This window comes from Microtus pennsylvanicus, chromosome 8 (genome assembly GCF_037038515.1).
Source record: "Microtus pennsylvanicus isolate mMicPen1 chromosome 8, mMicPen1.hap1, whole genome shotgun sequence".
Classification (NCBI taxonomy): Eukaryota; Metazoa; Chordata; class Mammalia; order Rodentia; family Cricetidae; genus Microtus; species Microtus pennsylvanicus.
In genome coordinates this window covers 105,096,242-105,118,345 of record NC_134586.1, presented here as the reverse complement: position 1 = coordinate 105,118,345, position 22,104 = coordinate 105,096,242, and the positions used below count along the sequence as shown (strand labels likewise).

At 46.2% G+C, this 22,104-nt stretch overlaps 1 protein-coding gene across 3 annotated transcripts; it reads left to right on the top strand.

The window, feature by feature from the left end:
* The first annotated feature begins 1,951 nt into the window (after window positions 1-1,951).
* LOC142856587 (cytochrome P450 4F4-like) lies at window positions 1,952-21,342 on the top strand. Of its 3 annotated transcripts, none has more exons than XM_075984219.1 (14): window positions 1,952-2,184; window positions 2,581-2,779; window positions 6,151-6,295; window positions 10,258-10,311; window positions 10,402-10,529; window positions 12,139-12,260; window positions 13,345-13,615; window positions 15,460-15,526; window positions 15,710-15,839; window positions 17,129-17,262; window positions 17,352-17,416; window positions 17,554-17,636; window positions 17,979-18,183; window positions 21,133-21,342. In XM_075984219.1, exons 2-13 carry the CDS (start codon window positions 2,582-2,584, stop codon window positions 18,154-18,156), a joined length of 1,575 nt encoding a protein of 524 aa, XP_075840334.1. In that variant the 5' UTR covers window positions 1,952-2,184; window position 2,581; the 3' UTR covers window positions 18,157-18,183; window positions 21,133-21,342. The 3 variants fall into 3 exon arrangements, with proteins under 3 accessions (XP_075840334.1, XP_075840333.1, XP_075840332.1); XM_075984218.1 differs by lacking the exon at window positions 21,133-21,342 and adding an exon at window positions 19,090-20,124 and having other exon boundaries at window positions 1,953-2,184; XM_075984217.1 differs by lacking the exon at window positions 21,133-21,342 and having other exon boundaries at window positions 1,953-2,184; window positions 17,979-20,124.
* The last annotated feature ends 762 nt before the right edge of the window (window positions 21,343-22,104 follow it).

Sequence of the window (22,104 nt, the reverse complement as noted above, 5' to 3'; positions counted from 1 at the left end):
CAACTGCCTGTGTGAATTTTCAAAACAAACCCAGGCCTGCTTGTCACTGACTGCTGTGGGACATGTTGGTCTCCTGAGGGTGGAGGAGATTCCCTTTTTGGTGGCAGGATTGGCAGTAACAATAATACTAATATAAGGAAAAGTACAATTCCATAATTATATTAATGTAACAAAATAATATTTCCTTAAGAAGCCTTATTAGTAGTTCAAAGTGGGAGACTATATGTATATATTTGTATGTATGAATATGTATGAGTGTGTGCATTTGTGCAGGTGTATGTATATGTATTTTATATGTGCGTGGAGGGAGGTAATATAGCCTAGAAATTTCCTGTGAGCCTATTTGTGTATGTGTGTGTTTATACGGTGCATTGGTATGTGTGTATGTGTGTATATATGTATATATGTGTATATGTATGTATGTGATATGCATATATGTGTATGTGTGTGTATAATGTATACGGTCTGAGGATATGTATGTGTGTGTATGTATATATGTGTATATGTTGTATGTGTGTATATGTATACAGTCTGAGGATGTGTGTATATGTGTATTACTGGGCTCACTGAACTGTCTATACTGGGCTGTGCATACCACTGGGGCAGGTGTTGGAGCCCTCTGGCCTTGCTCCCAGGTCAGGCCTTTGCAGTGCAAACTCCACACTCCACACCAGCTTGGGAGCAGCTCCGAGACCTCAGGGGTGTGTGTATGTGTGGAGAAACACCGTATTCCTTTGGTCTTGGTGGGGTGGTTAAGAAACAGGTTCAGTACTGTGTTTCCCAGACCCCCACTGAACTGAGCCCCAATGACCATAGTGCACACCTCCCTCAGCAAGCGGCTGTAGAACCTTGCTTTGTCTGAGGCTCTCTGATGTCAATCCTGATGTTCAGAGCTTTCCTAAAAGGCTACTGAGGGTCAGGGAATGCACAAGGGATGGTTGAAGATAGCATATTCCCTGACAGCTATGGCAAAGGGACCCAAGAATCTTACCTATGCCTGACTATGTCTTTATTCCTTCACAGAAGTAATGGCAAGCACAGTCTAGATGCTGGCCACAGCTGGTGCTAACAGGAAACTCATAGTCTTCACACCAAAGTACATTGTGTCTCACAAGGCAGGCATATGGAGTTCTACTATGCACCAACCAGGGTGTTAAACATCTTTTGAATATTTAAATAATCAACGTACAAAATAGTAAATATTACCATTTAATTTTTAAATTAATTTTGTCTGTCCATATGTCTGTGTAGTATGTGCATGCAGAACTTTTGGACGCAAAAAAAGGCGTTGGGTTCCCTGGCAACTCAGTCACAGACAGTTGTGAGCCACCATGTGGGCACTGGGAATCAAATCCATTGAACCATTGCTCTGGCCATTGCTGGAGTGATTTGCTGGGTAAATATTTTTGTAAGTGCTATCTATGCTTCATATAAGAACAAGAAAGGCCCTGAACTCGCCTGCCTGGACTTTATCTGCAGATAGCGGCTCACAGCCTCACTCACACACCCTAGCTTCTCCTTTCACACCCTAGCTCCAGCCCAGCCCAGCCTCAGCTGCGTTCTTCTAGCTTGACTGTTGATCCCTGGAATCTGATCTGGGAACTCAGTTATTGGACAGCTTCTGGAGGAAATGTGGCTACCAATCTCCTGTGTTTCTTGGAGGCAAGTCTTGACTGCTGTCTGGCTGTGGACAGAGGTATTCCAGATCTTCCCAGTACAGCACCAAAAAATCCTGAAGGCCTTTCTCCCACATGTAGGAGCTCCGGAGAAGTTCTGGGACATGCCTGACCTTGGCCTCTTGGCACCCGAAATCCAAAGTTAATGATTGTTTAAAAGCACAGTATACCTTGCCTTTGGAAGAGTAGAAGGGCCAAAAAGGTGGGGCTCAGTGCCACCTTTGCCCACAGCAGTGTTGCCTCCCACCACATGTGGGACTGGCCAAGTTCTGGGGATCTGTCCTCCCTGCTCAGTGTGACCCTGACTCAGTTCCACTGTGCAGCTAACCGGCTCAACCCACTTTTCTTGGCCTCCTGCCCAGGCCAGGAGGAAACAGTCCGGCCTGGGAAGGATTGGCTGGCACAGATGAGCCCAGCCTCCCATCATTTCCTTTAGGCAATGACTCAAAGACAAAGAGGCCGAGAAGAGAGAGAGGAGCTGTGGGAGACACACCATTCCTGCGAGAAGGTGCCAGGCTAGGGGAGGTGGAGCTGAAGGGTACTATCCTGGGTTAGAGAGAGACCTGCCCATGTCTGGGGTGGTGTTGTGGAGCCAGATGGCTAAAGAAGGGTGGCCACAGTGATTAGGCTGGCCATGAATATATGGTGGCTTCTGGGTAACAGCTCCTCCTTGTACCATTCATGCAGTCTGGGACACTGTTAAGACTCCCTGGTCCCTTTTTCTCCTTTCCATCAGCCTCTTGCCCTACTCCTCAGGTCCTATTTTACTGCCTCTCCCCTGCATTGGGTCCCCTCCATCACATGATTGGACACCACGATTCACCGTCTCCATGACCACTGTCACAGGATGCCCCTGTCCATTCCTGGAGACTCAGGAACTCAGATTCTATCATCTGTCTTGTAGGATGCGACATCTGGACCTATCCTGGCTGGGGCTGGGGCACATGTCAGCCTCACCATGGCTTCTCTTTTTCTTGGTTGGGGCTTCCTGGCTCTTGGTCCGCTGCCTCACCCAGATCTTCACTTTGTATGAAAAGTGTCGTCGTCTTCGTGGCTTCCCTCAGCCACCCAAGAGGAGTTGGTTTTGGGGTCACTTGGGCATGGTGAGTGTGGGCTATGAGGGTGCAGGGACCTCCCAGTGGTCAAGTGGTTGGTAGTGGGATGGCTTGGCATCTAGTATGAGGGGGCATCGACAGATTGGCGTGGGTTAGGAGCTGGGGTTTGAGGGTGTAGAGATTCCCCCATCGGATCAGGCAATTGGCAGTAGGATGGATAAGGGTCTTAGTGTGCTCATTTCAAGCTTTTCTCGCATCCCTGTTTGCTGGAGACTGGCTTGTGGGCGGGAGCTCAGGTCCCAGAGACGTTGTGTAGAGTCGGAGTCATGATCTGGGGTTGAATCGGGGTGGCTGCCAGCAGCGTTTAATCAAAAACGAACACATCATTTACACTCTATAGTTGCACGTAAGATTAAAAGGGAGAGGAGGGGGCATGTGAGCTGGGTGTGGCTTGAGATCAGGGGATGTGGAATCTGGTACTGCCATAGGCAATAGGTACCAGTCATGTTAATAAAAGGGCCACAAGTTCATTTTACCGGAGATAAGGAGAACTGTTTTATCAAGCATGGACTCTCCTCAAGCCCTGAGAGAATGGAGACCTTGGGAAAAGGACTTCCGGGGAGCAGACACACCACACTTTCTTAGTCATACTGTGTGGACCTGTTCCCCTCGTAACGCTCCGGAAGGGAAGGTCCCGGTGCCTTACTCTTTTCCCATTATACCGTATAATTGTGATTTCTCTGTATTTATTAACTGAATTCTTGCCCTTAGTGGCCTCAGGCTCTGGATCTGAACTGTAGGCATTTCATCCTTGGGATCAGGGGTGTCTGGTAAACCTTTAGCATTCTTGTTTTTTGGTGTAATTAGGAGGGCACAGTGAAATTCCTGGTTCCACTGAGGTGGGGATGTTTTTCCAAAAAATTATTTTGTTTAGAAAGGCCACTATTGTACACATTTTTATCCTTTATCAAAGCCCTCACAAAATTTCCCAAAGGGGGAAGGCATTAATATTGATAATCATTAAAAATGAAAGCAAAAAGGTGCTGGAGACGGGTGGTCTACAATGTCAAAATGCTGAAACTTTGTCAAGCAGCAACGGTCGCCATGCGGTCCCTGCCACCTGCTCTCCATCCCTAATCTGCTCTGGACTTATTTCTAGCCATTTTTCATGTCTGTATACACTGAAGGCCTCCCAGCATGTGCCACACAGAGCCAGGGCCCTTCACATTCTTTCACTGTCTGCAGCTTAGGCCTCCCACAGGGCCCTGGTTCAGAGTCAGCTTCCTGTCTTGTCCATTTCCTTCTGTCAGTCTACCTTTGGGTTTCTACTTTATTCCAGAAGGGACTTCTATGCCTCCCCCAATATACCTAGGGTCATAGGAGCATTTTGCTCTGACCCTTACCTCCTGGATCATATCTTGCTTGGATTGCTCTTTTCCGCTTAGATGGATCACTGGGGCCTGTTGCACAACCTGGATGAGAACGTACACTCATCTTCCCATGAGCCTTCCCGCGCTCTGACCTTTCCCCAACACTTGGACTTTGGCATAGACCCATTCTCTCCACTGGCCGACCTGGTCTTCATTTACAACTTGCAGAGCTCACGGCATGCACACAAGTCCTTGCACCTTGCACAGTGCCCTCTGCCCTATGGGCAGTTGCTTATTAGGTGAGCTGCTACTCTCATGGAGACTTAGCGGTTTCCTCTGCTGTCCTGGGGTCTGCTGAGGCTGTGCCACCTCTAGAGGCTCCAGTGTTTGAACCCTTCTGCATAGGTGAAACTGAAGACTTCTGCAGTCAGAAGAGCACGTGAGAGAAACGTTGAGGAAAATCCCTGAGGTCACAGAGTAGTCCACAATGTTCCTATCAGGACCTTGCCTTGAGGCTTCACCTGGGGCTGGAATTGATTCTCTCTGAGAAAATTAATCTTCTCAAGACAAATCTTCTCTGAGGCAGACAGTGTGACAATATTACTTCTTTCCTGACCATAAGGGTCACTCTTAGTACTGAGAAATGACTGATAGGGACAGAGCAAGAAGAAGTATTTCCTCCTCCACTCTGCAACATCCAAATGTGTTCACTGCAGAGGCTGTGTCACCTCCAGAGGCTTCAGGAGGAACCTGCTGAGGTGCTGAGGAAGGTGCATTAGTGATCTGCGGAGGAGCAGAAGCAAGGCATGCACATACATGCACACACAAACAGTAACGCAGACACCCCCACAAATGCATGCACACATACATGAATATACACATTCACATATGCACGCAGACACATCATCTTGCACCAGCTTGCAATAGGGACAAATTTTAAAAAATTCATCACTGGGTGATTTTTGTCATTTTATCCACACTATAGAGTACACTTAGTCAAACCATCATGGCAGAGCCAACTGCACATCTACGTGATGAGAGACCACGTACCCACTCACAGCATACAAATTTGTCCCTTGTGATGCTGTTGAGGAGACTGCAGGAAAGCTTTAGATCAGGTATTTACTTAATTAAACATATATAAACATGAGAATTGTATAAGCAAAAAATTGTAAGCCATAGATAATGTTCAGGTCTGTTATAATTTTATGCGACTCTGTTGTTGATTAAAAAAATCATTATGTCGGCTGGGGAAAGAGCTCGGTGGTTAAAAGCACTGGCTGCTCTTCCACAGGACCTGGGTTCAATTACCAGCATCCACATGGCAGCTCACAACTGTCTGTAACTCTAGTCCCCGGGGATCCGACACCCTTACACATCCATACATGCAGGCAAACCACCAATGCACATAAAATAAATAAATGAGTCATTAAAATTCTTTATGTAGCACAATTCTATACATAGCTATGTAGATAAACAAATGCACACATATAGACTTATAGCATGTACAGGTATATAAATGAGAAGAGGAGATAAGGAGTGATAGATGATAGATAGGTGATAGATGATAAATAGATGACAGGTAGGTAGGTAGATAGGTAGGTAGATAGATAGAAAGAAAGAAAGAATTTGGACTTATGCAAATGAGAAATCCTACAATGCCACACGCAAATTAGAAGACCAGGAAGCTGGTGGTCTAACAATGCAGTCGAGTAAGGAGTGTTAGATATAAATGCTGGAGTCCAACGGTCAAAGATCCAAGTTTAGACCTGGGTGTCTCAGCTTTGGAAGAAAGGGTGAATTTTCCCTTCCTCTGTATCTTGCTTCATTTGGATCCTCAGTGGATTGGATGGGGCTCCCCACACTGTGAATGGTGGGTCATCCTGACTCTGTCTACAACGTGAACACTGATGTGTTCTGAAAACACCATCACCAATACAGTCAGAAGTCAGGTTGCCTCCTCTTTTGTGGGCAACTTTTAGCTCGGCCAATCTTATCCCTGAAAAGAGCCATCTCAGAAAGGATTGCCCTTGTCTATTTTTTTTCCAGTCCCCTCCTACAGAAGAAGGCATGAAGGAGCTGACTGAGCTGGTGGCCGCCTATCCTCAGGGCTTTATGACCTGGTTAGGTCCAATAGTTCCCCTCATCCATTTATGTCACCCTGACATCGTCCGATCTGTCGTCACTGCCTCAGGTATCTACCCCCAGGAGCTGCTGGTGGTGTGGCTGTGGGAATCTGAGAGCCTCTGGTCCTGGCTTCCGTGCTTCTGTGTGACCCCTGCAGCAATCTCATCTTTCCTTCTGCTGTACCTCTCAGCCACCCTGTTCTTTCACTGCTGTGCTTTCTTCCCTCCCCGTCCTAACATTCTTGGTACCCTGGGATGCCAGGAGACTGCTAGCAAGGCTCTGTCCTAGAGGGACCCAGTCTTGAAGAGATGGACACTCCAACCACTTGTGGTCAGGGATCACCCTAGAGAAGACAAACAATGGCAGAAGGGAGAAGTGAGATCTCTGCTAGGGCAGGTGGGGAGGCTTCCTGGAGGAGGAGATATGTCTAGACCAGACACAACCAGAGGACAGACCAGGGAAGGTCTAGGAGAGACAGAGCTAGGCATCTGGAATGAAGACATAGTAGCGGCAGACTGTGCAGGGCCTATGTATGACTGCAGCCCGTCCCGTTCCCAGCTTATGCTAATGAGGGGTCTAGCTGCTATGTCTCTATTCCTTCTCTTTCTGTGCTTTGCCCATCATATGGTCATTGCTCACCAACTAGGCCTAGAATCTCTCTTAAGAAATTACACTCCAGCCTGGCCCACTTAGCCTGCTCTTTGACATTACCATAGGGCATGGGGCAGGCTGAGGAGAGAGAGATCAGTCTTCTGTAGTGACCTCATGCTAGCAACTGCCAAGCTGGCCCCTGGCTCTCTCTGCATGGCTAGATCTCTGACAGGTGTGGGTGGTGAAGACTCCCCTGAAGGAAATAAAGGGAATCTAAAGACTATAAAGACCTGGGAGGATGGTCTTCCAGCATCGCTGGACCCAGCTTTTAAGCAATGACATCGGAATCTGTGTCCTTAGGTCTGTTTTACCTTCATGTAGTCCATTTTCCTTTGCACGAAAGCCTTTTCATCAAAATCCAAGTGATGATACTCAGACATTCATTTCCAGGGGGAGCTTGCCTTCCTTCTGGAGCTCCCAGGCATTCTCAGCTTATAATTAATTTTAATTTCTGGGCCTGAGACATAGGACAAATCCCTTTTTAAGTCACTCTGTACCAGGCTTTTTCCATCTGGACCACCAACCAGCTCCCAAATCATGACACGGAGACTTATTAATTTTGAATATTCAGTCTGGCTAGTTTCTTAAACTTAAATTAACTTGTTTCTCTTTATCTATGTCTTGTCTCGGGGCTTTTTGCCATCTCTTTTTCTGTACATTTTACTTTCCTGCTGTTCGTTTGTCTGTCTGGCAACAGGCATCTCCCTCGTTCTCTCCTACTCCTTTCTTGTTCCTCCCAATCGTCTGAGGCTAAATTTCTCCTCCTATTTATTCTCTCTGCCTGCTACAGGCCAATTAGCTCTTTATTAGACTAATCAGGTGCCTTAGGCAGGCAAGGTAAAAAAAATGCAACACATCTTTCATAATTAAACAAATGCAGCGTAAACAAAAGGAACATATTTTTTGCCTATATAAAATAATATCCCACAACATCACTGCCTATGTTTGGTCTAGGAAAGTGTTGGGATCCTGGTACTAGTGCCTGGAGACACATGAGTAAGGATTCAGGCTATAGATACACTGACCCACCCTAACCCTTAACCCTAAGCCCTAAACCTAACCCTCGAATCCTAACCCTAACCCCTAACCCTAACCTTCTAATCTTAAGCCTAATCTTAATCCTAACCCTCTAATCCTAACCCTAACCCCTAACCCTAACCCTAACCCCAACCCTAACCCTAACCCTGACTGTGGGCAAGGGACTTGAGGGCCTGGGTTTCAGTCTGGAGAATGGGATGAAAGAGAACCCAGGTTAATGCTGTGTTTGGGATCATAAGTGTGACTGTGTCTTTCTGTCCCTCTAACTCAAGGGCTGAGGATTAGTGGGAATAAAAGATATTTGGAGGAATCCCAGGCAGGGTTCAGCACAGAGAACGAGAAAGTGTTGGACAGAATTCTCAGGGCTCTATCTGTCTCTTGCACAGCTAATCCACTTCTCTGGCAGCCTCTTTCCTCTGACTCATAGGGAGGAAGAAGGTGTCCTTTACCAACATCCTAGTGTGCACTAATTGGGCATGCATGCTGGAAGAGCCCTGGCTGGTGGCCATCTGTGCAGTCTTCAGATAGGGATTGGGTTTTAAGACAAGGTTTCTCTGTGTAGTCCTGGCTGTTCTGGAACTAGCTTTGTAGATCAGGCTGGCCTCCTGGAGATCCACCTGCCTCTGTCTCCTGCGTTCTGGGATTAAAGGTGTGCACCACCATGCTCAGCATCTTCCTGCTTTCATGATGCCCCTCTCTCTGCTACAGGTGGGCACTGCACTGGCTCACTGCTTAAGAATCTGTTCTCTCTTCAGTTGGTCAGGTAATCTGAGGCAGCCTTGCTAGGTAGCTGTGACACAGTATCTGACCTAATCAATTTAAACGAGGGATAGGTCTTGGTTAATGGTTTCAAAGTCTTTTGTGGGGATATATAACAGCTTATAAGATGTTGGCCAGATTGGGAAGAGGAAAGGTAAGATGGAAGTGGGAAAGAGAGGAGAGATGAGAAAGAAAGGGAAAAAAGAGAAGACATAGTCCCCAGGTAATGACTCAAGTTTTTCCAGTTAGGTCCCACATCCTACAGTCTCCAGAATCTTCAAAAGCAGAGCCACTATCTGATTGCCAACCATACTGCACAGGAGCTTGGGGGGAAATTCACATTCAAACCATAACATCTGGTATATGCTGTCCCTAACTAAACATGGTTCATACTTGGAATCATGTGAAGGGGCCTCTGGGAATCATGGGGCCATGAACATATGTGGCACATTGGGTTCCGTGTGGTTGTCCCAGCAGCTGTTTGGGATTGTATTCTCCTCCTTCTGATAACATTTGACCATGTGTAGGGTTGTCTGGTGGCAGTCATCCAGGGTTGCACTGAGACATGACTGAGCTGTACATCTGAGAGGTTAAGGTGACTATTAGCTTTTATTTTTTGTTTATTTATTTATTTATTATGTATATAATATTCTGTCTCTGTGCATGCCTGCAGGCCAGAAGAGGGCACCAGACCCCATTACAGATGGTTGTGAGCCACCATGTGGTTGCTGGGAATTGAACTCAGGGCCTTTGGGAGAGCAGGCAATGCTCTTAACCTCTGAGCCATCTCTCCAGTACAGATATGTGTGTGTGTGTTTATGAGAGCATGCTTACACTTGTGTGCCCATGTATGTGGAGGCAAGAGGTCAACACTGGGTATCATTCTTCATGAACCACACACCTTGTTTTGGGCCTTGAGGCTCACTGATTAGGCTGGGCTGGACAGTAAGAGGCCCACCTGAATCTTGCGTCCCCAGAACCGGGATTAAAAGTTCACACCACCACATTCGACTTTTTCTGTGGATGCTGTGGGTGGCACTCAGGTCGTCACACTTGCATGGCAATACTTTACTGAGTCAGCTGCCTCCCTACACCATAGTAACCATTTTAAGATAATTTCCAGGACACACTAAGATTCATCATACCTTCTCTCTGTGTTACAATAGGTATGGTCACGTCAGGGAAGATTATATGTGTTTAGCCATGTTAACACGTTAGGTCATGTGCATCTGTGTCGTGTATTTCAGGAGATGACAGAAAGTGCTGGATGGATGGATGGATGGATGTGTTAGGTCTATGTAAGCTGGAAAAAAAAGTGTTGTGTTATTTTAGCTTGTTAAACTGTGTAGGAGCTATGTGAACGCACACTTGGGTGTGTTGTGCAATGTCAGGCTGTTCTTATGTCTGACCTCCTTCTAAAGCTTGGTCTGAGTCCCGCCTACTTCTCCGCTACTCTCAGCTGCCTCTGCCCTTCTCCTCAATCTTGTTATGCTGGCCTGAGGTAGACATGCAACCCCTGATGAGGGCACCACATTCTTCCCCTTCATTCTCCTGGTCCCTGATCATCCCTGTTCATGCCAGCTGCTGTTGCCCCAAAGGATGCCATCTTCTACAGCTTCCTGAAACCATGGCTGGGTGAGTCCCCACAGGTGAGATGACTGGGGATAGCCCTGGGGCCCAGAGAAAGTTGCCACCCTTGCCCACTGCCAATGGTCACCCTCCCAGGGGATGGGCTCTTGGTGAGTGCTGGTGACAAGTGGAGCCGCCACCGTCGTATGCTGACCCCCGCCTTCCATTTCAACATCCTGAAACCTTATATGAAGATTTTCAATGACAGCACCAACATCATGCATGTGAGTTTCCAGAACCCAGCTCCCAAGCTGGAGTCTGGAGGTGGGAGTGGTAAGGGACTTCAAACAGATCCAGTCCCCAATCCTGGCTCTGAAGGGCCAGGCTGGCTCATTGCAGTGTTCCAAAGGGTTTGATTTCCCATATGTGATTTGGGATTAAAATCATTGCTTTATTTCCGTGATACCATAGAGTCATGGCCCTGCATGTGGTGGGTGCTCAGGTGTTAATTTTTGGTACACAGACACAGTCTGGTACTTCCGAACACTGGCTGCTTCTTCTGGACAGGGTCTAGGTCCCTGGTGTTTTATGACCAGCTGTGGATCAGGTGGGAGCTCAATTGATCCTGGCTCAATTCTCGCATGTTTGAGTTCCATGGCAGTGAGAGAAGCTGGACAGGACCTGGAGTTCAGATTCACCTGGAACTGTAGCCTTATCATCTTACCAGGTCAAATCATAAGTCAAACACAGAATCAAAAAGGGATCAAACAGGCTCTGCCTTCTAATGGGCAAAGCCAGAAAATCACACTGTACTGGATGTAGAAGACAAGACCTGGGGTGACGGTCACAGAATGATTCCTTCCTTGCAAACTGATATGTTAGCTTGTTTACTTGTCATGGATTTTGCTCGAACACACCAGATTCTGGGATTAGATATAAAAGCCAATCTTTTACTCACTGCACTGCATACAGCATGTGTATCATTCCAGTTTCTATCCTTTTTCAAAAGACTCCCCTTCCATGAGAGCAATGCAAGTGGGCTACAATAGGGACATCTCACATGCTAACATAATATGATATTACAATAATATGACTGAGTCTTATAGAATTTTAATAATAAGCTATAATGAATATCATTATATAAAATTTTTACTGAGTCTCAGGGAATCTGCTTTTATAGCAAGCAGAATTTTGTCTTATTTTTACCCATGGAGAATCATCACTGTATCCTCAGGTTTTCTGCAATAACATTGGAGAAATAGCCCAAGTTAGGGACATTATAACAGTTCATCCTTGGCGTGTCTAACAAAGTTTCTCAAGAAACAATGAAAGTCTATCATTCTCAACAAAGGGATAATTTTGAAACCCACTTATGGTAGTGACAGTAAAAGGGGTACCATGTATTGAGTGCTTACCATAGGCTAGAGCTGATGCTAAGACCCAAACCAATAATCTATACTGGCCAAATTAATCTCCATGAGTCTGTGAGGTACATGGGTTGCCTTTTCTCATTAATGATAAACCTTCCTGCAGGAAGGGAGCACAAGGCGGCACATGGTTTCCCCTCAGTTTAGCAGACACTAGATCAGAACAATTTAGCTTTTCCTAAAGATGTGACAGACAAGAACTAGGAGAGGGAAATGGACTGACTGAGAAAGCACAGAGCATGGGAATCAGAGCTTGGTCTTGAACTCAGGACTCCTGAGCCAGTCTAGGGCCATCATCTGCTATAATAACAACTTCCACAGTTACTCAGTTTGGGTTATCTCTGGGGCCGGGCATCTGGGGTGGAGATTCCAGAAGGCTGGTTTGAAGGTGTCCATTGTGGCTGGGGTTGGGCAGAGTCTCAGGGAACCAAGATCCAACTATGTCACTGTCTATTTTTCTACCAAGGACAAGTGGCTGCGCCTGGCGTCGGGGGGTAGCGCTCGTCTGGACATGTTTCAGAACATCAGCCTCATGACCTTGGACACTTTGCAGAGATGTGTCTTCAGCTTCAGCAGCAACTGTCAGGAGTGAGTTCCATCTCTGGGCCTTGGAACCCAGTCTGTAGAATCAAGGCAAGAGGTGGCAGAGGGAAGGCTGCCTGGAGAAGTGGAAGAGCCCCTATGGAGAAAGTGGGTCAGAAGCCCCTGGGGAATGTGGCAGCCCCTCCCATGTGGTGAAATTGTTCCGAAAAGGGCACAGAGATACAGATGAGACAGATAATGGCATCTGACATGAGGCATTTGGGGATGAGGTTGGGAGAGTAGACAGTAACTAAAGCATACAGACATTAAAAGCCAGGGAAAGTGTGGAACTTCATGCTGTGGTTTCTAGGAAACCATGAAAGGCCTTCATGAGCTCTGTTTCTATAACAATATATAGAGGAGTTTTTAGCTCATTGTTTCAATACATTTTGGTTTCATTGCTTTTGGGTCTGTAACAAACTTATATTACGGAGGAAGCATGTATTGGAGGAAGTCGAGACACAAAAATGCCAGGGTTTTAACACCCCTTTAAAGTCACCCCCCATGATTGAATCCCATCCCGCTCTGGCTCTTTGTGTTTGCTTAGCTATTTCTCAGCCCTCTAGCCCTCTCTCCGCAACAGTTATAGCACATTTGAGGTGTCCACTGCCTTGACTAGGGTATAGATGTATTAGCCAAAGAACTGGCAAGCTGTCTAAAGCAACTGCTCTGCCAGGAACGCACATAGTAGACCAAAGACGAGCATGGTTAGAGCAGAGCTCTGAAGATGGTCAATTGACAGACAAGGGAGGGAACTGGCCACGGGACAACTGGAAGAATTGATGAGTTCCGATCTGGGTGGACAATGTTCGGGAGCAGAGCAGAGAAGAGAGAGAGGGGTCTGGTATCCACACGCTGCTGTGGATGCCTAAGAAAATGCCTAGGCTCGTGGGGATAGAATAAAGGGAAAGAAGAGATTGAGTGTTCAGGGCCCATGTCTATCACGTGTTGCTATCTTTTCCAGATTAGTTGGGCTACTCAGGCTAACAGGTTAATCCTGTGCGGAAGTAGTTCCCACCGTCTGCTGAGGAACGTACCTCTGATTTTAGGTCTATCGCATTCTTGTTTCCCTTCATGCCCCCTTGTACAGGAAGCCTAGCGAGTACATCGCTGCCATCCTGGAGCTCAGTGCCCTTGTGGTGAAAAGAAACGAGCAGCTGCTTCTGCACATAGACCCGCTCTACCGCCTCACACCTGATGGAATGCACTTCTACAAGGCATGCCGCCTGGTGCATGACTTCACTGATGCTGTCATCCAGAAGCGACGTCAGACTCTGCCCAGTCACAGCGGTGATGATGTCATTAAGGCCAAGGCCAAGTCAAAGACTCTGGACTTCATTGATGTGCTGCTGCTAAGCAAGGTGAGCTTCTTCAGAGATGCAATGGAGCTTTTAAAAATTAATTAGGTGAGTTTTTTGTTTTGTTTTCCTCTTTTATATAGAGTCTCACTGTGTAGGCCAGGATGCCCTCAATCTCATGTTCCTCTTGCCTCAACTTCCTCAGTGCTGGGAATACAGATGGGTGTCAGCCTTTTGGTTTTATATTGCTGTTTTGAGATGTGTCTTACTATGTTGCCAGGCTTGCCTTCAGGGCTGGGTAAATGGATCTGCCTGCCCCAACTTCTGATACTACATGCTTGTACAATCCCTCATGACTTAAAAAAATGATTAATCTTTTATGTGTATGACTATTTGCTTGCATGTATACCACATGTGTGGTTGGTACCTGCAGAGGCCAGAAGAGAGGATTGAATCCCATAGAACTGAAGTTATAGATGATTGTAAGCCACCATGTGGGTGAGGATGCTCTTAATCAATGAGCCATCTCCCCTGCCCCAACACTTTATGATTTTAAGAAAAACAGAATGGATGCTGGTATTGAATGAAGGATGATAGCTTCCAAAAGAAATAAGATAAGTTCTCCAGATTTAGACCCAAGGATGGAACAGGAGAGTCAGGAAGGAATTGAAACACAAGTTGAGAAAAGAAGGAGAGGGAATGCATTTGGAAAACCAATTGAGCGATAAAGAAGGAAGGAGGGTGAGCTTACTTTTTTACCACAAGCAGTGTGGCATCATCTGTCCTCATACATTGCCATCTTGCCCCCATTTCTCCTGTCATTCTAAATTTTTCAGTTCTGAAGACACAACCTTTGGTGACAAAGCAGATGGCAGTAAAGGAAGAATTGGTAAAAAAGGAAATCCACTCTACTCACCTAGTGAACAAAACAAATGACCTAGAGCAATGGTTCTCACAGTAACACTGTGACCCTTTAATGCAGTTCCTCATGTTGTGGTGACCCCTCCCCCCAACCATAAAACATTTTTTGTTGCTGCTTCATAACTGTAATTTTGCTACTGTTATGAATCATAATGTAAATATGTTTGGAGATAGAGGTCTGTCACAGATTGAGAACCACTGACTTAGAGCAATGCTTAATCTCTAAACTGCCTAGACAAGGTACCATGCAAGGTGGCTAGTCACTCTTTTCCACAGAAATCACTCATCATACAGAAGTGGAAAATATCCATGGCTCTTTGGTTCCTTCAACTAGGAAAAAACAGGAAGCAAGGGAGACAAGAACAATGTCTGTATGTTGGGGATTCTGATGATGGTGACTGAAAGGAAAAACATTGGCTCACGACCACCAAGACCAAGTTCTCAGCAAAACTGAGATTTATTTACCCTAGAGTGACAGAGGGCAGGAAATAAGAGACGAAGACAGGAAATAGGGGGAAATGGAATAGGGAAAGGGAGCCAGGGAAAGGGACAGGGATATATGTCCTTGAGTGGGGAAAAACACCTCTGGATTGAATGTAGACAGACATGGCACATGGGAAATGGCAGTTTACAAAGGTAAAAGGGCAGAGCCCTTATTAGGATGAGATGTTTAGTATTAATTGAGCATGCTAATTAGGTGAATGAAAGAGGGCTTTTGATTGTTGGACTTCAATACTTTGATAGGGGAAATTGGTTGCCAGCCTCAGGAAAATAACCTCATGGTTTTTTAGCTAAGGCAGAGGGAATTGGGGAGAAGGACAGGGCCTGACAGAACCATGCTAGCAGAGTCCCTTCAGTGACCAAGAGAAATTCAGGAGTACAGAGGCCTTGTGTGCCTGGTTGGATAAAGATCTCCAGATCCTATTTTTTGTTAGACACAGGAGTCTTCAGAAGTGGTGTAATGTTAGACCTTGTCTTGTTTCCAGGATGAAGACGGAAAGGCGTTGTCAGACGAGGACATCCGAGCTGAGGCTGACACCTTCATGTTTAGGGGTGAGGGTTTCACTGTGAGACCAGAGAAGGGGGTAGGAATCTCTCCATCTCAGGAAGCTGAGTCCTTTCATTCCCTATATTGTGTCTTTCCCCATCCCTCCTGAGGACTTCACCGCTTGAGTGCTGTCCACTTATTGGTACTGAAACAGCCCAGAGACCCAAGCCTAACTGCCCACTCTGCAGGCCATGACACCACAGCTAGTGGGCTCTCCTGGATCCTGTACAACCTAGCGAAACACCCTGAATACCAGGAGCGCTGTCGGCAGGAGGTGAGGGATCTTCTTAAGGACAGAGCATCTACAGAGATTGAGTGGTGAGTGCAGATCCTGCTGGCCTGTTCCCAAGCCCCTCCTGGTGAGGAAGGGAACTCTTTAAATGATCCTCCTGTTATTGGCTGGTGGGCAAGGCATCTACCTCATCAGCAAGGAAAAGGTTTATGCATGGGAACATAAAGATGTGGACTTCAAAGAGAATTACTGATGAGATAACATGATGTGGAGGCAGATAATGTGTCGAGTAAATGAACTTTCCTTCCCCTCTACCACTTCTGTCCTAAATAACATTTTCCTATGGTTTCCCTTTCTGATAGGTTGTTCATCTGCTCCCTAATTACTTCCTTACTATTCTTCCAAGGATTCATAGGGAACATCTGGGGATAAAGGACTCGTCTATGTTGTCATGAACCTGTGATTCATCCATACATTCAGTCTTTGTTCACCAAACCCTCCCACACTGTCTTTCCATCCTAATTTTGTGCTCAGCTTAGTCTGTGCTATGGACTCAGCCCAGAGACCATCCTTCCAGAAGCTCTCAGCTTGGTGGGAGAACAGTCATTGGGCAAGACACCCCTAGGACACACAAGCAGGCATGGGGTAGAGCATACAAGAAGCAAGGGTGGGAGGAAAGGATATGTCTCATCAGGAAAGTCACTGAATATCTATGTATCTGAATATCTGGAGAATGGGGGGTAGTACCAAGGATGACGTGGGCTGGTGGAAGAGGAAAACAGTAGAAGTGGGGGTAGGTGACTGGGAGCAGAAGGGGTGTGGGAAAGAGAAAAATATAAAGAGGAATGGAGAAGGGGAGATAGAGGGTAAAGAAGGGGGAAGGAGATGAGGAGGAGGGACAGGAAGAGGAACTCTGAGAGAACACAAGATGAGAGGAGAGAAATATACAGCAAGGAGAGGAGAGACAAGAAGCATGAGAGGAGCCCAGCAGTGGTGGCATTTGCCTTTAATCCCAGCACTTGGGAGGCAGAGGCAGGCGGATCTCTGTGAGTTTGAGGCCAACCTGGTTTACAAAAGCTAGTTCCAGGGGAAAAAGAAGGAGGAGGAGGAGGAAAAGAAGGAGGAGGAAGAGGAAGAAGAGAAGGAGGAGGAAGAGGAAGAAGAGGAGGAGGAGGGATAGGAAGAGGAGGAGGAGGAAGAAGAAGAGAAAGGGGAGGAAGGGGAAGCAGAAGCAGCAGCTAAATTTCCTCCAGCACTTTCTTAATTCTTTGTTCATCTTGGGATTATTTTACCACTGCGGGGAGAGGTTATATGGGCAACACAGGGGCTGGCAGCCTCTGTTTCACTCCTGGTAATTGTGTGTTGGTTTCCTCAGGGACGACCTGAACCAGCTGCCCTTCCTGACCATGTGCATCAAGGAGAGTCTGCGGCTGCATCCTCCGGTCGCAATGGTCTCTCGCTGCTGCACCCAGGACATTTGCCTCCCAGATGGCAAGGTCATCCCTAAAGGTAGCCGCAGAAGAGGGAAGAATGGTCCTGGGCACTCAGCAAGGTTTATCAGGCCGCAAGCGTACCCTGCCTGTCCCTTTTCCCCACAGGTGTCGTCTGCATCATTGATATTTTTGGAATCCATCACAACCCAACTGTGTGGCGGGACCCTGAGGTGCGCTGTGCCGCTTTCTTGTTCATCCCCTAGTGGACCCAAGATATCAGACCTCACTTTTCCCGGCACACTCAAGACTCTGTCTCTGGCTGTGCTGGTAGATGCCACTCATTCACCATGGCTGGTCTCCTCTGCAGGTCTATGATCCCTTCCGCTTTGATCCAGAGAACATCCTGGATAGGTCACCTCTGGCATTTATTCCCTTCTCGGCAGGACCCAGGTGAGGATTATGGAGCGGGATCTGGGCCTGGTGGTGAGGAAAGGTGGAGTTGAGATAGTCGAAGTTTCTAGTCCCCTTTCCCCACCTCCAAATCAAATTAAAAACCAAGGTTTGGAGAACCCATTTGGGAATTTCCAAGAGGAGCCACAGATGCTCAGAGTGCTGCCCTCCCGCTGTGGTCTGAACTCGGGACAAGTTAAGTTTTAAGTGGAGTCCTCGATGTATTAGCATCCCTCGCTGCTCCTAGGCTGCTTGTTGCAGCAGCAGACCAGGTCAGGTTGGTTCTTATGATGCCCATCTGGGTCCCCGCACAGTCAGAGTCCTCACCCCGCTCTCCTGCAGGAACTGCATCGGACAGACTTTCGCTATGAGCGAGATGAAGGTGGCGCTGGCGCTCACACTGCTGCGCTTCCGCATCCTGCCCGTTGACAAGGAGCCACGCCGGAAGCCTGAACTGATCCTGCGCGCGGAGGGCGGGCTGTGGCTGCGGGTGGAGCCGTTGAGCTCTGGTGCACACTGATCCATCCACTTTGCCCCGGACTTCCTAGTAGGTAGATAGGCGTGAGTCTGCCTTTGTAGACTGCAAAACACAAACTGTGCTGTTACCTTGCTGTTACCCTGCAAGCAGGAGCTGTAAGGAATTCATTCATTAGCTAGGATGGTTAATTTGAGCCAAAGATCCCTGACTTCCTCTGGATGATCACAGGGTCCTATGATGAGGGTTCATTCTCTAGTCAAGCTGCACTACTCTGGAGCCACAGAAGGTGACTGAGCAAGAGAGGGACCAGGATGAGGGTGAGATTCAGATCCTCAGAGGCAAACCCTTAGCACCACCTTGACGCCCATTTTAATCTCATCTTCTCTTCTTTTCTCACTGCGGAATTCTAATTCTGCGGGTTCTAAATTACTATGGATATTAAATCTAACAAGCCACCATTTTGCTTTGTTTTGAGATGCTGCTGCACTCTGTTGTCCTGGGTCATTCTCAAACTGCTGGTCTTAAAGGAAACTCAGCTTAAGCCTTCCAGCCATTTGAGACTGCAGTCTTTGGGACACTGTATCAGGCTAGTCCTGGCTTTTATGTAGTATGTTTGATCATTGTGCTGTTGTGCCCGTTTTCTCTCGTGAGAGGAACCCAAGGAAGTGGTTTTCAGCACTGTGGACAGCAACGGCAGGGGCCTTCCTACTCTGGCTGTTGGGGAGTCCATTGGGGCATGGAACCCAAGGTCTGAGTGCCCTTGGCATACTGCAGGCCTAGTAGCTTAGTGGAGCAGCCCCTGCTCAGCACAGGTAAAGCCCTGCTGTCCCACATTAAAAACACTCAGGGGGAAAATAGTAAAACAGGACTCCAAAAGAGATTTTTAAAAATGTTTAATGTCTTTTCTTTGGAAACCACATTTGTTTTCTTTGCCTTTAGTTTTACTCCAAGTGTTTTTCTTATTCTGATTCACAGAACTCCATTCACAGAAGTAAGAAAAATGGGAAAAGAATATCCTTTATTATTCTGACATGTAATCACTGCATTGGTAAAACTGAGGTCAGCTCTCCCCACCTAGAGAACAAAGGCCATGCCCTGGAGCAGTGTTTAACCTCTAATTGCCCAAATAAATTTCGATGATGAAATCATTCTATTTGCTAGTCCCTCACTTTCCAACAACTCCAAAAGAGGCAACCCAGTCCTGGAGCTGGGCTTTTTGTTATCCTTTGATGTCTAGGAGAGACATTGTTGCCACAGGGTTACCCCATTTTAACACCTTTATATATGTGTGTATTATATATCTTAGGTGGCTTCTACAGTAGTACGTTTCCACATGATATTTTGTGTGCCCTTAATGTTAATTATTTCTCATCTATCTTTCCCCCATTAAACTTTTTTTTGTATCATTATTTCCCTTTAACACTTAATACCACTTTGTTCTGGACCCTTTCCTAGAAATCCCACCTTCATGGCTTCTTACTAATTTCCTGCCCTTAATGGACATGCCACATGGTTTCCAGCCACTTGTCTTTTGAGAACTCTCTGTTCAGTTCCATGCACTATTTTTTAAATGGGTTGTTGGCTTTCTTGATGTCTCATTGGAACTTTCAAAGTTAGATGAAATGCCTTTGTATTACGAGATGGCCATGGGCCAATAAGGATGAGAAGTGGTTTTAAAGTGATGTATTTTATTGTCAAAATGACAAGGAGTGGAATTGTGGTGGTTCTATTGGTAGTCAACTGGACATAGTCGAAATGCATGTCAGAGACAAACTTCCGTTCATGTCTTTGAGGGATTATGTAGATCAGTTAGCTTCTGGCCATGGCTGTGAGGGATTGTGCAGATTATATTAACTGGAGTGGGAAGACCAGCCTAACTGCCAGGAGAGAATAAAGAATAAGGTTCTTCTGCCTGCTGCCTGGCTGAGGATATGTGACCAGCTGCCCCAATCTGATGGTGCCAACTGTCGCGGTTGGCTGTGCCCTCTAACTGTGATCTAAAATAAACCTTCCTCCATTAAGTTGCCTTGGTCAGTTATTGTGCCACAGTAAGAGAGATGAGTAATTAATACATTCTCCATATCCTCCTCATTTTGTGCCCTAAGTAGAACTTTTAGTAATCTTTAAATTCTAATAGTATTCCAACTTCTCCCAGACATTTTCTTCCATTTTAGTTTTTTTCAGATTTAATAGTGATCCACATACTTACCCAGCCACTACCCTTTCCACTCCCACCCTTAGAAACTAGAATCTCCATCACTGCGTATAACCACTGTTACCGCTGCCACCACCACTTATCCAAATAGTTTTTTAAATTAAGTGACTGGCCGTTTTTAACTCACTGTGACATTTGCTTAGTGGAGATATCCTCAAATTGTGGCTCTACTGTTGATATGCTGTTGTTCTTGGAGTGATATAGACCGTCATATTTGAGAATGTTAACTGATGGGTTTAGCTATTAACTATAAACCCCAACCTTCTCCAGCCTAGCCTCATTTTATCCCTGCTCATTCAGCAACTGAAAGAATATGGCTGATTTAAGAAAATCTAACCAGTGAAATAACACTAGAAGCTCAATTTTGACGCAAAGATATAAAGGACATGAAAAATCAAGGCTCTAGGACCATTCTAAAAAATATATAAATCCAAAGCAATAGATTCTGTGTGAATAAATTAGATGAAATCCAAGAAAAATATTCAAAAACATTATTGTATTAATGAAATCACATAGAATACTAACACTTGGATGGTATCTGAATGTAAGCATATATGGTGTATGTGTATGTGATGTGTGTGCATGTGGTGTGTGTGATATGTGTGTATGTGGTGTGTGTGTGTGGTGTGTGTATGTGTGTGTGGTGTGAAGGGTGTGTTGATGTGTGGGTGTTGGGAAGGGGGATGTACATGTGAGATTGTGTGTGTGTGCATGCACATTGGAACCAATGAGTGACTAAACTGTCCACACATGGTGTGCCCATGGCTAAAACTGCTGTCAGAGTCCCTTGCCCCTGTCCTCAGGCCTGGCCCTTCTCTTACAATGAAGATCACACACTCCAGAGAGACACTGACCTTCAAATCAGCCCAAGCTCTCAGGGATGGTATGGGTGGGTGAATGCTGCAGCTCACTCACTCTGGGTAAGAATGCACATATGTGCTTTTTGTCTTCCAGAGCTCCCCACCATGTCTGAGCCTTGGCTGCCTGTGTGGCAACCTCCTTCCTCAGCTGCCTTTCTCTCCTGCCTCCTTGACCCATCTGACTTTCCTACCACCTTACTTGTTTTCAGGAGTTCTTTCCCAAAGAGATACCTGGCAACTGAAACTTGTTTTTGAATAACACCCAAATAACTTGACCTTACACATCAGGGTCTGCTTCTGCAGAACATATATTCAATGGCTCCAGAAATCTTCACAGACATACTGCTTCTATGAGTCTCAGAGAGGCCAGTTTGTGTATCCAAGATCACCAGCTGGAGAATGGAAAATCCCGGTGTTTGGAGTTTCTAACCCAAAATCACATGCTCACAACTTTTGTAAAAGATTTCCAGGGGCCAGGAAATGGACAATGGGTGTTTACAAACAAGTAGTTCCCTGATGAATTTCATGAAGTTACCCAAACTATGTCTTATTCTGTCACAAAGTCATACTGACAGACAGGAGCTCAGTGCTGGATGTGTGACAGGGAGGGTTGCATTAGCCCTTTGCTCAGTTTATGGCTTGTTTAATGTTCATAAAACATTGATATGCCCTTTAATTTGTATGTAAGGAAACATCAAAATGAATAGAAGTCTCCAAGGTCATACATCTTTTGTAAGATGTGGGAGTCCCCTCTGTGTGCTGTGATTAGTATTAATAAATAAAGAAACTGCCTTGGCCTTGGCAGAACTTAGGTAGGCAGAGAAGATGGAACTGAATGCTGGGAGGAAGAAAGCAGAGTCAGAGAGATGCCATGGAGTGGCCAGAGTCAGACATGCTGAACCTTTACCGGTAAGC

Bases quoted from the DNA above. Each gene is read 5' to 3' on its own strand.
- LOC142856587 (XM_075984219.1), top strand. From the start codon at position 2,582: ATGCGACATCTGGACCTATCCTGGCTGGGGCTGGGGCACATGTCAGCC. The intron at 6,296-10,257 runs GTATCTACCCCC...TGTTCATGCCAG, and splicing joins ATCTGTCGTCACTGCCTCAG to CTGCTGTTGCCCCAAAGGAT. The intron at 12,261-13,344 runs GTGAGTTCCATC...CCCCTTGTACAG, and splicing joins TTCAGCAGCAACTGTCAGGA to GAAGCCTAGCGAGTACATCG.